The sequence below is a fragment of the Aphelocoma coerulescens genome, chromosome 5 (assembly GCF_041296385.1).
Source record: "Aphelocoma coerulescens isolate FSJ_1873_10779 chromosome 5, UR_Acoe_1.0, whole genome shotgun sequence".
In the NCBI taxonomy this organism is placed as follows: domain Eukaryota; kingdom Metazoa; phylum Chordata; class Aves; order Passeriformes; family Corvidae; genus Aphelocoma; species Aphelocoma coerulescens.
Window position 1 is genome coordinate 21,167,491 of NC_091019.1, and position 17,969 is coordinate 21,185,459.

The 17,969-nt window shown below is 37.3% G+C and overlaps 1 protein-coding gene across 7 annotated transcripts in view; it reads left to right on the forward strand.

Moving 5' to 3' along the window:
* Nucleotides 1-13,648, forward strand: part of CHID1 (chitinase domain containing 1) — a 105,990-nt gene extending 92,342 nt beyond the window's left edge. For 5 of the 7 annotated variants that reach the window (XM_069017000.1, XM_069017002.1, XM_069016999.1 and 2 more), the window contains 3 exons: nucleotides 7,991-8,071; nucleotides 11,303-11,345; nucleotides 13,390-13,648. In XM_069017000.1, coding sequence (XP_068873101.1) covers nucleotides 7,991-8,071; nucleotides 11,303-11,345; nucleotides 13,390-13,488 — 223 coding nt within the window. In that variant the 3' untranslated portion in view covers nucleotides 13,489-13,648. Of the gene's footprint in view, nucleotides 1-7,990; nucleotides 8,072-11,302; nucleotides 11,346-13,389 lie in introns of those variants that run through there. The other 2 variants (XR_011151356.1, XM_069017005.1) reach the window with 1 other exon arrangement.
* The last annotated feature ends 4,321 nt before the right edge of the window (nucleotides 13,649-17,969 follow it).

Here is a 17,969-nt window from a genome sequence, read left to right on the forward strand (position 1 = left end):
TCTGACACAGGGTGAGGAAAAGATGCTCCTGCTGGCTTTTGTGTTTCTTAAATCTCCTGGATGATATTACTATTGACCTTGTGTTGTATTGGAATGATTAAATTCAGGAATGGTTGAAGGGAGATACAAGAAGCAACTGGAAAAGCTAGGAATGATATTCAATGGCATTAAGATCATCTGACCTTGTAGAAAAGGATGGAAAATAAATGTGATTTTTTAATATGTACCTTTCTAAATGAAGTAGAAATGGAAGAATTGAGAATATCGAAGTAGGTGAGTTTGCACGCAAAATTCATTTTCATACTGGAGTGGATCAGACTTCATCTCTATACACTGAATTAAGATTATGTGAATCTGACCAGGCTCCAAATCCAGTATAACAGTTTTCATAGCTAATCTTTGTAGCACTGTGTGAATAGAGCTGATTTGTATACTTTGAGCAAGAGGAAAGTCTGTAAAGTTTTTATCATGTGAGTAAAAGAAACCCCAACAAACCCAATCTGACACATAACAGAAGCAGCATAGTTTTAGTTTTTGTTATTTACAGCTGAAGCTGAGCAGCAGATATATTCGTGGATCTGAACTTTGTTCAGCCTCCAAAGATAAATAGCCTCATTTTTCAGATGTGGTGCTTATTATGTCAGTTATTAGAAGAATGGAGCACAGTATTGTACTTGGATTAATGAATTTGAAAATCCTTCAACCTCAATTGAGTGTTACTTAATCATTTCAGGAAATGGACCCTTAAACTAGCAGTTTTATCTTAAGAGATTTTATTTTTAGTGTGAACCTGCTGGTTCTTTAAACAAGCCTGTAGGGATAAACAAACATTAGTTTTCATCATGTTGAGAAGTATTTTTAAGCAGAGACACTCTGTCTTGTCTCAGATTCTGTACTAAGCCAGATTATTGGCTGAGCTGGAGCAGAATGTAAGCTTTTATGTATGGTCTAGGAAGCACTAACACTTTTACAGTTTCTTGACAATACATTGCCTTATAGGAATTTATTAGGACCTGTGTTTCTTCCATGAAGGATGGACATTAAGCTGCAGTAATGTCAGTGTAGTGGTTCAACCCTGACTGAGGAAAGAATCACATATTGGCTTCTCAACAATACGTATTTTCAGTTCTCCTTTAGAAACAGTCATTCTGCTGAACAGCAATGTGTTACTGAAGGTACACAAACAGATATGCAAACCTTCTGCCTCAATCTAGTTATGTCTTCATTGCATAGTTTTTGACTTTGAAATTAAGGTCTTGTTTTCTTTGAGGAGATTTTCATATGCTCATATGTTCATATCTGTCAGTTTGAGTAAAAATCTTCAATATATAAATAAATGTTCACACCTTTCTGCCTTGTGTGTGATTAGTTCTATTCATAGATCAATATCTAACTGTAACTTCGGGAGGGTTTTTTTAGTAAAGAACCACCATTTTGGTTATATTCAGAAATACAGCATGCACTGTATTGCTTTCAGCTGTACTTGACATTCCCTTGGATAATTTGCCAGTGTACCACTGTGTAAACTCTCAGGTGGGTCTCTCTATAAAACCTCTGTGAAGCTAAATTGTAATAAGGGGCACTATTAACATGTAAATCTCTATACAAAGAAATAGGTAATGTTTATGTTTTCTTCTGTAGCCACAGTAAAGCACCAGAAGGTTTTGATGCTCATTGTTTCTTGAGACAAGAATGCTTCTGAAAAGCTTGACATTGTCTACTGTGTCTCCTGAGATCTGTAAATTAGGAATAATTTTCTGCCTCTCTGCAGTTGTGTCCAGCAAAGTATTACTGTTCCCAAATTACTTTAGGAATGCTGAACAAGGTGCTCTTTTGAAGAGCCCAGAGTAATGGTAGAAATGTCACTGAGGTTCTGCTTATTTTCACTGGGCTGGTGCATCATGGCAGAAGGTACAAGGTCAGTGAGTTTGTGTGAGGTTGGCGTGGAAGTGCTGGAAAGTGCAATCTGTCAAGTCAGTGATGAAGTGTTGTGAAGAAAGCAGTGAGAATGATTTTAGAAAACTTACTGAAAGCAGTAAACCAGACAAACGACTCTGTTGGAAACCTGTTGCTATTAAAACAGTAAAAATATTCTTACTGCCTTTTAGAACTGACAGAGCAAGGTGCAGGCAGCAACAGAGAGATTACTAGAGAAAGATGATGCTTGCTTATAGATTTTTCATTTCTAGGCTGCTACTTGGATATTTTAACAGATAACAGATTGATTTCTCCCTTCAAACTGTGTTTTTAAGTTCTTTTGCATTAAATAATCTAAAGATTTTAACAGAAGTATTTTTGAATAACATACCCTGTACACAGGCTATAGTGTGCTCTCCACTCCTCTCAGATGCATAAATCTTCAGAGTAAAAATTATTTCAATGTTAGTGCATTCTTTTGATTCGCTAGAACATACATAGTAGCTGTCTTTTTCCTGGCTAGCCTATTTGCTTTTAAAACAACTTGTGGGATTTGTGTTAATAAAATCTGAATTCTTTAATGTGCAAGCGTGGGATACAGTGGTATGTAACATGACCACCTTTTAGAGTTCGAAGCTTCTAAATTGTAGATGTGGTGTTATTGAGTATTGGATGGAGAGATGAGTAAAAAGGTGCTTAAGTGATCCTGATGGAACCAGTGTGGTGAAAGCTTAATTGTTTAGTCTGTTGCTGTCCTTTTTTATTGCACCGTGTAATGCTGTATATATATATATATACATACACACACAGACACATATATATAACATTATGCTGTTATTGACTCTGCTAGGTTTTTCATAAATTTATGCATGCTTTCAAAACTATTTTAAAGGCTAATATCTAAAGATTGTTAAATTGCAGGGCATCTCTGCCTTTTGCAAGCTGCAATTTTAGGGACTGAGTGAATGAAAACTCAAAATTTATATAAAATCTTTTTTCTTTTTCGATTTTTCTTCCTTTTGTGTTTTTTATCTCTTACCATTGAAGGTACCTTTTATCAAGACTGTTAGTTTCATGATTGAATCATTCAGCAGCTTGTAGGATATTCAGAATTTTTGCATTTGTTCTTTAGAAATGATCTTCTAAGAAGCAGAGAAGGCCAAAAACTTCCCACTTTTAAAACCTTTTTTTAAAAATGTCTCCAGATTGTATTGTTTCTTGACATTTTGTCTCACTGAAAAGGAAGGCATTTATGAAAAACCTAAAAAGGAAAGTGTCAAGGTAGCTAAAATTAAACACTAAATAAAAGGGAGTTGAACTTGCAGGTTATGTATCCAACCCTTCTGAAAAATCTTGTTTTGAAGATGGGTATCTGCCCTTTCACAGAGTGTCCTGATGTACACAGAGCAGTGGGGAAACTGACTGCTACTTTTTTGGAAGATATGTACTGAGATAGGGAATGTTCTTAGGAGTACCCCTGTGAAAACTGTTTTGGAGCTATTTCTGTAAAATTGTTTTGCATCAGAAATCTGAACTCTTGAGCTTTAGAGTACAGCCTTTTATGTGACTTCTCTTACTTTTTTTAAGAGATACAGCTCCCTATAAAGGGGGAATATGGCCCCTCTCCAGTTGAGATTAAAACATTTTTCCTGTGCATAGGCACTGTTGATAGTTAGGTATCAAGATGCAATTCCTGGTAGGTTCACATTTTAATGACTACACCTATTGTAATGGAACAAAACTGAAAAGAAAGTGTGTGGTATAGATTTTCAAGCTGAGTAGTATTTTTATTCTTTGAGTGAATCACTCCAAGTTGTTATAGCGGAAAATAAACTCAATTTTCTGTAGCAGGAGAAAATGATCCTTCGTTCTGAATAGAGATCTGTTGCTTCTAATCAGAGTTTTGTTCATGTGAGAACTAGGAAGAAAATATAAAGTGTTAGAAAAGAGCATTAAAATGCAATGTATGCTCAGTAGTGGTTTTCTTTCCACTAAAGTTTTTTGGTTGAAGAATGATTCAGGACTAGTAAAGCAAAACACCTAAAGATTAAAAAGTTTAACTTCATAAATAAATCCTAGTCTAAGAATTATATATGAAGCTATCTCTTTTCCTAGAATGTAAATTTTTGTTGCAAAAGATATACTAGAGACTGTTTTCTTTATATTCTCAGTGAAAAAAGCATTATCCATGAAGATAAATACCTTCTTCAGGGGGACTAAAGATTGTGGGTTTTAACTTAACATATTCCAGGGCCATGCCATTTTTCATGTTTTGGAAGAAAAGCATCTTAGTAAAGGAACACCAGGCATAAATCCTGAGAACCTTTCATCTGGATCTTTTATTTATTCGTTGAATGTGCAGTAAAGTGCAATAGTGTGTAGGTGTAGCCACATTAGGGTTGTTCATAGATACATATCTTCAGCAGGACTGACTTTACAGCAACTCCCTAATATGTATGTTTTGGCTTCTCATTTACTTTGCAGAAGGGAGTGGTTGTTTTAGCCCAGAGTGTTTGTAACCAGGAGTATCTGTCACACAAATAATAGTTATTTTCTGAATACCAGGATGTGCCCATTGTGACAAAGGCGTGGCAATTTAAGCAAGCCAGAATGGCACTTGTCTGTGTCAGAACATGTATTTGCAAGGTGGACATGCAGGTGACATCTGCCTTTTTTAACTATTCCTGATGATCCATGCAGATCTATCATTTATATATGTTGCATTGGTGCTTCAGTAGAGGCTGGCATCAATAATCCAGATACTTCGTCTGTGCTGACCCTTTTTCAGGCTAGGATCACGGAAACAGCATGACTTGCTCTGCAAATGGTCACAAACATCCCAGGAAATATGTAGTCCAGGGCAGTGAAGCTGAGTTTTCAGTGTTTTTCATTCTCTTAACTGCTGAGGCAGCTTGGTAAAAGGAGAAAGGTAGTAAGTTAGGAGCTGATGGATGTGGAGGCAAATAAATTAGTCCGGATAGCAGTATAAAAGCAGAAGTGAACTGGGACAGAGGCAGTAGAAAGAGGGATAAATTAGAAAGAGAGGAGGAAAAAGTAGCAATAAATATGTTTTGAAAGGAGTAGAGTGAGGTGAGGGGTGTAAAAAAGGAAAGCTAGCTGTGGTGAGCTTCTTGCCCCTTTCTTTTCCTCTTTAAGAACCCAAAAATTTATCTAGAGCTCCGCTGCCCCAGACATATGAACATCTTGTTCAGTGTGGTGGCAATTTTTGCTTTTCTATTCTATTTATTTATTTAAACCAATACATGTCAAATATTTGTTGAGTCAAGTACTGCCTCAGCTAGGAGATAATATGTTAAGAGTGCCTGGTAAGCACTAGTTTGAGTCAACCAAGTGTGTTGTGATAGAGGTGCTGCAGTTTTATACAGGAGCCTTAGCGCTTATGTTGCACAGGGTAGGATACTACAGAGATAACAGGACAATATGGCATATCTCGGAGTTCTTGACTGCAAAGCTCCCAAATGCTTTACTGAAAGGAAAGGAATCAAGGAAAGGGAAAATGACTACAAGAAGGGAACGAGTTATTCCCAAGTTAGAGCAATAGAAAGCCCATGGGAAACAGTTGTGGTTTGCTCCTGCACCTCTTCCCAACTCTTCACAGCAGCTTTGTGTCTGGTTGAGAAATATAAAGCTTGACTTTCAGAAGCATTGTGTGTGCAGTTGCAACTGAAGTAAATGAGAGCTTATTGTTTTGAACATTGTGCTTGGACTTTCTGTTGTCCTTAACAGAGAAATGTAAAAACCAAGTTCATGTGTTTCAGGTAGGCCCCCTAATATTAATGGATAGTAGCGATGATCCAGGGGCTAATATTTCTTTTTTCCCCAACTCAAGCTTGGAGCTAATCTCATCACCATAGATGTGATTTCAAGACAAACTTGTTCATCTTTGCTCTTATGTACTGTGGGGATAAATGCCTAGAGACAGTAGAAAGGGAAATAAATTCTCTGTGCCTGGTCAGGATGGGTACTCATTAATGTGGTATATACCTGAACAGTTTTAAAATAATAATATGCCTTTTACAGAACAGGGTATAATAACTGGTTCCACCTGCATTTCTAATTTTAAAGCTTCTTCATAAGTATTTTGAATGATCTTTAATTGTGTTGGGAATTTTAGCAGGCACAATTAGGATTTCCCATCTAAAGTCATACATTCAGGAACAAAGCTGTGTGCCAGGATGTCTTGGCCGATAATTCTTGTTTTCTGGTCTGGAACATCTTAGTACCATATTCTTTATAAGTGTAGTTTCCTGTCATTACTGAAGCTGTCATTCTGGAATGCGACAATTTCTTAAAATCTGTCCTTAAATTTTAAATATACAAAACTAGGTCTCTTTGCATATGTTTCTAGTGGGGCAGCTTAAAATTTTGTATGTCTTAAAAAGGGATGGGCAGGTTCCAAGGTCTTACTTCCACTCTTTGAAAAGGTTCATTATTCCAGGGCATGTGTGTGTGAGGGAGAGTGCAATAGCTCTTCATGTTTCCATGTGCTCACATGTTCCTGTGTGTTTGCTTATGGAGATAAATCCATGCCTGGCATGGGTTCATTTGACATAAATACAAAACAAAATCTTTTCTAAACTCGCTAGCAGTAGGAAACAATTCACCAATATATGAATAAGCAAGCCACAGCAAAAGAGAGAAGATGGTCCTGGCAGTGCTGGATGTTTTAGTTGCATTTAGAATAATACCAAATGAGAGAACACATCTTCTCCAAACTGAGAAATACAAACTTTTTCTCTGTTTCTTGATGTATAATAGTGAGGTGGAATTTCAGCACTGATGCAGTCAGGATAGTGGCTGATTGAAATTTCTTAATAAAAAATAAGATGATTTGAAGGAAATTTCTCCATCCAAATCCTGTCATGAGCAGAGAAATTATTGCAAGAAAGAGACCAATTGTGGGAGAGATGGCTTTGATAGACTCTTTAAAAAGAGATGGCCAAAGATGCCGGTTAAAAGGTGCAGAAGAGACAGGGGAGTGAGACTTCTCTTTTCTGTGTGACACCCATGTGGCCTCTATCACTGGCAGTAGCTTGCCATCTTCTGGTCCTCTGACATGTGGCAGCCTGCAGCTTTGTTTCTGTTTTGCCATCAGAAATGCAGACACTGTCTCTGCACCAAGATGATACTATGAGATAGCCAAGAACATAAATTTACAGCATACTAGCTCTTCCACTCCAGTTCCCCTTGCAGCGTTTTGGGTACAAGTAGTAATCTGTCTTCACTGTGTCAGGTGAAATAGGTCATTCCATGTTCAAAATGTCCATATGAGAAAATAATGCCAAGAAGCTGGTGATGGAGAAAATTCATATGCAGAATGAATTAGCAGTGACTTTTTCTTGACAATTTCAGTTTTAGAAGATTAGCTAAGCCCCTTTTATAGAAGAACTTTCCTGATGACATAAGCCATGTAGTGGGGGACACTGCTATGTACAGCCTAGTGATGACTTCAGTTCCTGTGCTTTGGCATATGGGTTTCAGACTGTAGAAATATTAAAACAGTGCCTTCATGTGTCCTTGCAGATTTTTCAATTGATGAACATTAATTAATTCACAGATTCACACACAATCACAGAATGAATAAGGGGCCACTGGAGGCCATCTGGTTCAAGCTCCCTGCTCAAGCGGGGTTCCCTGGATCACGTTACTGAGGACTGTGCCCAGACACCTTTTGAATATCTCCAGGGAAGGGGACTCCACACCCTCTCTGGGCAATCTGTTCTAGTGCTTGGTCACCAACACAGTAACATTTTTCCTCATAATCAGAGGGAACTTCCTGTCCATCAGTTTCTGCCCATTGGTTGCTTGGCACCACCTCCTGACACTTTCCCTTTAGATACTTATATGCAATGCTTTAGAAAAAAAATAGCCTAAAAATGTGAACATGAAATTGTAAAGTGGTATAGAAAATTAGTTATCAACAAGGAGATATTTTTGATACAGCATTCAACATCTAAACATGGTAAAACTGCTTTTTCAGAAATTTCTGCAATGTAATTTTGTAACTGCTTCTTAGAAAAGTTAATTCTATATCTATGTTTTTAATTTGTAGGTACATTGAAACCTTGAAGGAACACAAGCCAAAAATTCTCTGGGATGAACAAATTGCTGAACACTACTTTGAATACAAAAAGTGAGTTACATTTATTAATTTACCATTCTGCAAATGTTTTTGGGCATGAGCCAGTGACTGTGGTGTGCAACTGAATTCAGCAAATGGAAATTCTGCTGGTTGTAATCTGAAGTGCAGCATAAAAGAGTGCTTTGGATGAGAGGAGAAAATCAGAGAAGGATTCATAAACTAGAACAATCTTTTTAGAAGGGAAGTCTGATGAGCCATATCTTTAGAAATTATCCATCAAAGTTATCTATTGAATGTCAGTTAATCAGAGGCTCTGAAAGGAGTACTGTGAGCTGTCAGGTGATTACCAATAATTCAGCCAAAAATTGTTCTGAGAAAAATCTGTGGTACAAGAGCCTGGTTTCACAAGTCGTCCTGCTAAGATTGTTTAAGCAACAAACTTCCACTAGATGGAATGGGTAGAGAAATGTAATAGAAATAAAACCAAGTGACTTCAAGATAAAGTTTTTGAATGGACTGAGAACATTAAGGGTAATAATTTTCTTTGTCCTCCTTTTTTCATCATGAAATGACAAGAGGATTCCTGATCTAGGAAGAATCTATTTAAAATAGATTTAAATAAATAAACCCAGCAACATCTCATTAATCCTCTGGTAATTTGCTATTTTTATGCAAATATACCAAAATACACTAAAATGATACAAACAAATCCTACTACTTCTGCTAAGCTATGTCTTGTATATTACTCAATGCATTGTGAATGTGAAGACACACAACTGAAAGGAAGAGTAGAACACATTTTAGAAGCTTTTAATAGAAACAATCAAAACTACTTCATTATTTCCATAACATTCCTGTCTAAAATATTTTTAAATATTAAAAAAAAAACCAAAAAGCAAAATTCAAAACTAAACCTACAAATCGTCTACCTTTGTATTTTTAGTTTATTTTTAAGGTTTTTCTCAGCTGTAATTTTCTTCTGACTTTTTTTCCTACCAGAAAAAAAAAAAATCTGTTGTTCAACAGTGTTTTAATTTCTTTTCTGTGTTTTTATGAAAGGACTGGGATCTGTATTATCTCTTATTTAATTATTTGGTATCCTGTTGCAAAATTACTTTGTACCAAATAATTACAGTTTTTTGTGTTAACTAAAGAGGAATAAACCAGAAGCTCTGTTTTACTGATCTTTAATGTAAAATCCAGTTGGAGACACAATGAGCACTTGATGAAAACTTGCTCTCAAAAGAGTAACTCTGAGGGCTCTGTTTGAATGGCATGCTTCTGGGATTCATGTCTGAATCACATTTCTTATATGGCAAAATGAACTAGTGGGAAAGGGATAGCTTGCCAGTAGTACTCCCTCTTTTTTTCTTTGAAGCCAGCCTTTGGAGGTTCTTGTGTGTGGGCTTCCTGGAGGAATTTTTGATGCACGAAGCACAGTGTGTCTGAAAATAACTCTAAACTTCACTTGTGCTGTGCTTGGCAGTCAGCTGTGGGGTTCAGCTGGTTCCAGGGGAGGGTCATTTAAGGATCTCTTTTTCAGTTACCACTTTGTTTTGCAAAGGTTCAATTATGTTGGACGGGGCTGGCAGCCAGGCCTGAAATATGTATGCTTCCCTGGTGAAAGCCTCTCACCTGGAAATCTTGCATGTCTGCAGTGGCTGAGAAATGAAATCATGAATCTTTAAGCAAAGCACTGCTAATGATTTCATGTAGCAGGCAGACTGTCTGTTACAAATAGTTGCAGAAATCTGAGTGCTTGTCCCAGTGCACAGGCAAGTATTCATTTATGTAAGTTGTGAGATTTTAGGAGCAATTCCTTCTTGGTCTGTCCATGCACTTTACATTTTCTCCTGGCCTAAGAGCTAAAGTGGTGCTGTGAGACCACTCATAACTCGTCCTTCTCGTTACTAGGGGTTTAAAATGCAACCTTGGTATTTGTGCCCAGTACAGCTTGGCCTGTCTGTATATTTTATACTGCTAGAATTTAATTTAACCTGAAAGATAGTAATTCAGGGAATTGGAGAAAATCTTTCACAGTTTGCATCAGAAAACCAAATGTCTTCATCTTTTTCAGATGTGCATTTAGCAGGCACAACTGTCTGTTACTATCTGACAGTTTTGTCATCCAGTTGCAACAAAATATCTCAGTGTTTACTGTGATATGGTATCAAACCATCTCTGTTGTGAGATCTCTTCTTGGATCTTCTGTTTTCACTGTCAGCCTTTTCACAGTATCACAGAAATCTCAGAATGGTTAAAGTTGGAAGGGACCACTGGAGATCATCTTGTTCCACCTCCCTACTCAAGCTGTAGAATATGTTACTCAGGATTCTGCCCAGGTGGCTCTGGAATATCTCCAGTGAAGGAGACTCCACAACCTGTCTGGGCAACCTGTGTCTGTGCCCAGCTAGTGATAGGTCTCCAACTAGACCCTGTGCCACTGATTATGTCCCCCTGGTGTCTGCCACTCAGCCAGTTCTCAATCCACCTCACCATCTGCTTGTCCAGCCCACACTTCCTGAGCTTGTCTGTGAAGATATCATGGGAGAAGGTGTCAAAAGCCTCTTTCACCTTCTTTAAGACTTGTCCTCCTTAAAGGCTACCAGTATGGCATAATTAGCCAGTATGGGCTAAATAAGAATCTTGTCTGACTGCCTGCATTGTATTTTGTTGTAACCAGTTCTTGGATGAGGTATTACACACAAAGAAGTCTGGGGCTTTCTGACAATGTTCCCATAACCAATACCTGCAGGACAGTGACACAGTTGCATACCTGACTTTTAGATATGTTGTGCACCTTCTTTTAAAAGCTTTTTGGATTTATGTGCTGTGGGGTTTTTTTGCATCTACATTAGGACAGGGGAGAGAGTAGAAGTTCTTATCTGCAGTAGAAAAGGAAGAGAAGTAGAGAAGATTTTGGCTGTACTCTGCCCCCAAGAGACAGAGTAGCCAGAGTGCAAATATGGAATGAATGGTAGTTGATAGCAAAAGTGTCTGATTTCAGTGAAATGAGCGCTGGGTAAGAAATCTCAGATATGAGCTCTAAATGGGAAGTAGTCTCTGTCTTTGATATGTATGTATTAATGCTCATGTTCTGAACATACTAGCTTACCTTAATTTTATTACCAATAGTTCAGAATAAAGTTGGCAGTTTTCTTCAGCACTGAGGTTGTTTCCTTTTAGTGGAAAAGAATAAAACTGGGTTTGAATTCTAACCTTAGTTTAAAATCCTATTATCTATCAAAGCTACTGTGACTATTTAGTTTTTTTGTTTTGCAGAAATAAGGGAGGAAAACATGCAGTCTTCTACCCAACACTGAAGGTAGGTGCCACTTTGTCAGGTCAGAGGGCTGTAAGAGGACAGAGATGTTTACTTGACCTGTTTCATTATTGAGGCATTTCAGAAAATGTTGAACTGAGTTTAGGCTTTTGTGAAAGAAGTTTACCCTCATGTAAATGTTATGTAAATTGTTATGATTCAAATCTTCAGCTGCCTGTGCAAGAAGGTTGGTTTTTTCTCTGATGCATAATGGGGTTTTGGGAACTCTGAAGATAAAGCATGTCTAGAGGTAAGACACACCAGGACAAACCAGTGCTCTGAGAGGATCTGTTCAAGTGCACAGGTTATGTACTATCAGACATGTTGTTAGCAGATTCTCAAACAAGTTACCAAAGACATTTTCCTTCTCATTATGGTGGCTGAAAGCTTGGAGAACTTTTGCCTTCCTTTGTAACGGGGTCCTGATTCTCCCTGTCAGCCTGCGCCACCCTGTTTTCTTCAGTTCTGTTTCTGTGGAACCTATTTTAGTGTTTTGAAAACTTCTACACAACAGTCTTCAGTAGAGAAGAATACAGGACAAAGTGGTTAATTACAGCCTGAGTTCTTAGGAAGCTATCTTTAGATTTTCTCATATTAAACTGAAGTCAGCATGTTAGACCTCTGCGGGCTTTTATTACTGGAAAAGAATTGCTTCTGTAGTGAAACTACGTCATATTTACAGAGAATGGAGACTTTTTTAATGGTTTAACTATTATGAAATGTTCTAGGGCTCTGTTTTCCTGGACAGGATTGTTATCTTAAGCACCATGAGTAAAAGGATATTTCTCCTCACTAATCTAATATTGATGGAAGTACTATCACATCTGGGATATTAACTACCACATCTAACTATGTCCTTGCTAGTGCTGTGTCTGAGAGTGTTAGAAAATTTCCTTAGGAACCTATCAGAGAAAAGATAGCTTGTGCTGTTATGCTGTGTTTTCTTTGGCCTCATGGAAGGATTTCACCCTGCCATTGTCAGTACTAACTAGGTTAAGAACACTCATTCCTGTACATTTCTTTCATTATTTCTTCTCTAACAGACCACCACTCAACTGTGCTGATTGGTGAATGCATGGAAATGGGTATTCTTTCCATTTTCAAAAAGCTTGTAATGAAATATTTTGAGATTTGTATGCTGGCCAAGATGGTTGGGGAACACTGAATGTTATTACCGCATGAAAAATGCATTTCTTTCCCTTTTTAACATTATAATCACTGACAGGTTGCTCAAAATTAGTTTGTTCATGATTAGTTAAAAGCAGTCATGAATGGCAGGCCCAGTGGATCTGTTAATGATGCTGTGATACTTTTTTCTGTTTCCCATGGAAATGATTTTTTAAACACATCCCTAGTGTGAGTAGTTTAAACATTGCAGTGCTGCAGTTCAAAGTAAGAAAACCTGAGAGAAAAAGATTAAAAAATAATTATTTTTGTTGTTTGAACTGAAAAAGAAGGGTGCAGAACATGAACTGTGGCATTGCTTCCCTTGTAAACCAATGGATAAACTAACTCTTCTAAATCAATGGCTGGAGCTCAAATAGAAATACTTTTAATTATTATCTCTAAGAATCTCTTTAAAATAGAATTTTTGTAATGTAAATTGTGACTGTGTCCTGGGAAAAGGCAAGGGTAGGCAAGAGATCTTCATGGTATTTGACAAATTGTTCTGGTTGTCTTCAGTGATAAAGTTTTATTTTACCTGTGAGACATTTCTGGGAAGAGTTAGAATTTCTGTACATTTTGAAATGATAGCCTAAATTAGAATAGTTCTTTGCATAGTTCATAAATCTGATTTATTTCTGTGGCATTTTGTCAATTTAGCTGGTAATCTTTTATTAGGTCATTGAATTAACGGGTACGATTAACAGTCTTTGACTGAATTACTGCTTGCTAACCAGAGAGTATTTCAAGTACAGAAGTTTTTCAGTAGCTGGTTCAAGGGTAGATGTTTTTAAAAGGTCTGATAATGCCATGAAGAGATGGCAGTATGGAGTGTCTGATATCTCTGACTGAAATGTGATTGCTTTATGTGTCTTTCTCTTAGTCCATCCAGTTGCGCTTGGAGCTTGCAAAAGAACTGGGCACTGGAATATCCATCTGGGAGCTGGGACAAGGCCTGGACTATTTCTATGACCTGCTTTAAAACAAGAGATGATCTGAGAAAGACTTTATTTGCTTCACTGAGGCTCCACTTTCAATTAATCTGAGTATCCTGGAGAGGTGATTTTTAGAACATTTTTTGTAATTTATATCATATCTGTATTAAACTTGCTTTTTTTTCTCAATAAAGAATCTTTTTTTGATTTGCCACACAGACATGATTGTTGTATCTGATAAAATTCAGAGTAAAAAACCACAGAAATTGCTCATAAAGCACCTGAATTCCAAGTCATTGAAAACAAACCAACATAGCTGGATGGAGTCAGAGTTGAAAATATTTTCTGAAATGTTTTCTACAAGAAATAAAATGGGAAAGCTGATGCCATCTGATCAGAGTGTAAGATGGAGACCTCTCAAAGAGCTGCTGGTAATAACCATAGTAAGAGAACAATAAATCCATCATACTACATGCAGCAAATTTAAAGTCTGCTGGACTCTCTGCATCTTGCTGTCTTCTGGTAAGGTGAGTGAACATAAAATGTCAGGAGGGGAGACCAATTAGCAGACTTTCCCTCAAGCTGGTAGAAAATCAAGCACTGACAATCTAAGCTGTTGGCTCTGTTTTATCATGTTAGTAAATTTCTTAAGCAGTTCAAAGTCACAGTAAGTTCAATTTACTACCTGTTTCTAAATCAGTTCTGTTACAAGAGATGCTCTGTGATTTCCCCATTCTGCTTAGCCTGCTTGGTGTCTCAGGTGCAGTATTTAGCCCTAGAGCATGATGCATTAGTGGCCAGTTTGTGAGAACTGTAACATTCAGCAACAAAGGCTCTAATGATAATCATGGGTTCCATGGACATGATGGACTCCATGTCCCCAGTAGACAGAGCCCCAGCAGCTCTGACAACCCCTTGACTTAAGCAGGCACTGTGAATGTCATCAGCATCTTTGTGCATGAAGCTGTCATTCTTCAGCTGCACACATTGGTGCTTTTGTCTCTGTAATATGGATTTTTTAGGAACCCAACGGCTGTAAAAACCCATCAGTTTAAAAACAAAGCCAAAAAATTGTGGCCCTGCTTCTTGGTTTATAGTATTTGTATTTGTCGAAATCCACAGGCTTCAAGGCAATTTCTTCTAAGGAACGAAGAGGTGCTGGGAATTTGATGAGGGTGTCATTGGTCACCAGCAGAGACTCAGGCAAAGAGCTCTGTACTCCCACTGGTGCTCTTCTTGCCACTTACAGTTGTCACAAAGATAACTGCACTCCTCTGTTCACATCCACCCTTCCCAGTAATTAATCTCAGCGGGGAATTTATCTGCCCCTGCTGTTTTCAGCAGAATAAATCCCACTGTAATCCACCATTGATTAAGGAACTATTGATCTTCACCTTTCTGATTTAGTTCTGGCATCTCTCGACTTCTCACATTGTGAGTATCCAGCTGGGCTTACTAATCAGGTTTCTTTCTTCCATACCATTAGTAGTAAGAGAATTTGCTACATGAATCCTTGTGTTCAATTAACTTGAACTTTCTAGTTCGTTCAAAAGCAATTTAAAGTCGCTCTGGCAATGGTATCTAGAATAGCACAAGAATTAAATTCTATTACACTGTTTTTTCTACTTTCAGTGGCACTATTGAACCAGAGTGTCTCAGGAAAAAATACTCAGCAGTGGAAGGGGTTATGTTCTGAAATGGCATCCAGTTCTGTATTAGCTAGTAGGTAGCTTCCCAGATGGGATGTGGGGAAGAAAATGATACTTCATTTTAGCTTGTTTCCTCTCTAGAAAAGGTAGATATACATAATTTATCACAATTATAATTTTTTTTATATTCTGTGATGATTTTTTATGAAGTTCATGACTCCTGTTTGTCTCCAAGTACAGCTATGTTAGAAAGAAATGTCTTTTCCATCCTTAGAGGTAGCACAAACACCTCTGTGTTTCAAGAAGATAAAACTAACCCTTGCTGTATCATGAAAAATTAATACCAGATAAGAAGTACCAGATAGGATTTTGAGCCATCCATGGTATATTGGTGCTTGAGGCCAAGAATGTTGCCGTTGTCTCTAAGGGCAAAACATGTTTGTTGCTTTAGAAATAATATTCTAAAAGAAACAAAATTGGCATTATTCTTTCTCATGAAATTCTCTGTTCAAAAAAAAAAGAAAAAGAAAAAACCAAATGAGCATCAGAAGGCACGTGAGCTCCAGAATGAATGCAGAACAGCTTCTGAGGGGTTGGTCTTGCATTTCCCCAAGTGTTCAATATTTAGGAATGTCAGGTTGTCCTGTATTAACAGAGAATTGCGATATCAATGAGCCACAATGAAATCAGCTTTCTTTTGAAATTTGCACCTTAACACATTTATGAGAAGTGACACAGGAGAGAGAGGCTGGTATGAAAGGAGTTCCTGCAGAGCATCTCTTTTATGACAAGTGGGGAAAACTGCATGAGGGGCAGAAGGTAGGAGGGAGTGCTGAAGTGACACTTCATTATTTATTCCTAAATTTAAAAAGTATTCCTAAAATGAGGTACTTGGCAGGGCAAGGCCAAAGATACTGGACATACACAATCAAGGGTATGACTGGGGAAAAATATTTAGTGTTTCTATTGAAACAGCTTACACCTACTAAAGCAAGCAGTGAAATGGAAGTGCGTTTATTTGCACACAGTATATTTTCATTAAGTTTTCTAAGATGCATTTTAAAAAAACCAAAAAAGGTTTGCTGTATAATCTGGCTCTGTTGCAAGAAAAATTTCCTTGTATTTGTATAAGATCTCAAGACCTATGAATGTAAAGGTATCTTTGATCTACCTGATGCCAAGTGGAGCTTTTTTCAACTGGCCTTTGCTCTTGTATTTTTGGGTGATTTTCTTTCTTGGGTTAGACTTACACAGGGTTAAGATAAACACGTTTTTCTGCACAATTTTTATTGCATTCACTGAGAAAAAGAAATAGCAGCTGATTCTGTTGCAGCTGGCCTTTGATATGAAGCTAGTAGTTTTATTGTCAATCATCACACACATCGTTTTAACAGGTGTCAAGGGAGGGTATCTGTATACAACTAAGTATCTTGTGACAGAAAAGAGGATGTATCTGGCTGCTTGTAGGACCACATGGACCATTCTTCTGGGATAACAGCATCCCATCTTATCTCCTGTGCTAAGTGTATCTTGAAAACTTGAGCTGCCATAGCATCTTTGTAATGAGAAGCAGATTTAACAGAGAATTGTGGAAAATAAGTTGTTTCGCTTCTCATTGTGAGGTGCTACTTCTTCAAGAAAAATTGCTATAGTATTTCATGTTATAGTTTGTTTTTTTTATCATATATAGGTGGGGAACTGGAGAAACAAGTGTAGCTTTGAGGTAAGAAAGTTAGGAGAGAAAGAGAAGAGAAAATGGGATAAGGCAGACCAAAGGCTGACAATAGTAAAACAGGCTCTTTAACCACTTCTTAGTTATAAAGAATTGTTGGGTGAGTTGTAACAATTTAATGTTTATGGGCTTAAGCAAAAATATGAAATGCTTTTTTCATTTCTGCTGTGAGCTAACAGTTGTAATTATTTGTAAGAGCGGGGGAAGAGTTCTGTGCATGCTCGTCTGTGGAGACTGCAAAGCTAATGGATGTTCACAGGAACTGTAATTACAGTCTCTCCTGAATTTGGGACATGTCTTTTGAAGTTTACTGTTTTGATTAATACACAGTGCAGCTCTGTGACTTCAGTTAAACAAATGGCAGCACAAAGCAGATGGATTCTACCTCTGCAGCTTGAAGAGGTTGTATGCAGCTATTTCCTGAAAATAACATCCCTTCAGTGATCGCTTTTATATGTAATAAGTGCAAATTAAGTAAGCCTGAATTGGTGTTTTGTAGTCTGCCAGGCAATCCCTTTGATAGTCTGTGTTAGGGAAAAATACATCATCTCTTTAGAAAAAAAACCCAGCTTAATATGAAAAAATAACTGGAATAGAACTTGATTAACGCTACTTATTCAAACAGTTGCAAAAATAAATAACATCACTTATCTTGTTAGTATATGAAATTAAAAGCAAAATGTGTTTTAAAATGTATTCTGTTGGAATGAGAACACTATAACAAAATGTTATTTTGCAAAAAAAATGCAGATGAATAGAATCTAAGACTCAAAATTTAAAACAGTTTGTTGTTTTACATTCCTACTTATACCAGTTACCTTTTCGGGATATATTTCAATGTTTAGTTGGTCACAGTGTAACTTAAAATTGTTTCAGTAAAAATACTATAGAAAAACTTGTAGGCTATTTTTCCTTGAAACAAAGAAGTTTCTTACAAACTCTTAATGAAATAAGTTCTTACTCTGACTTCCAGCACATTAGAACTTATTCTCCATTTAACTGCTGAGAGCAAAGCAGATGGGCACTTCCGAGCTGCCTTCATGTGGCACACAGATCATATTTTATTCCATCCATTGTGTGGAGTTTAAATAAGGTAAAATTTAGCAACTGTCTAGTGTAGGAAGGCAGAACATAAAACCCTGCCCCT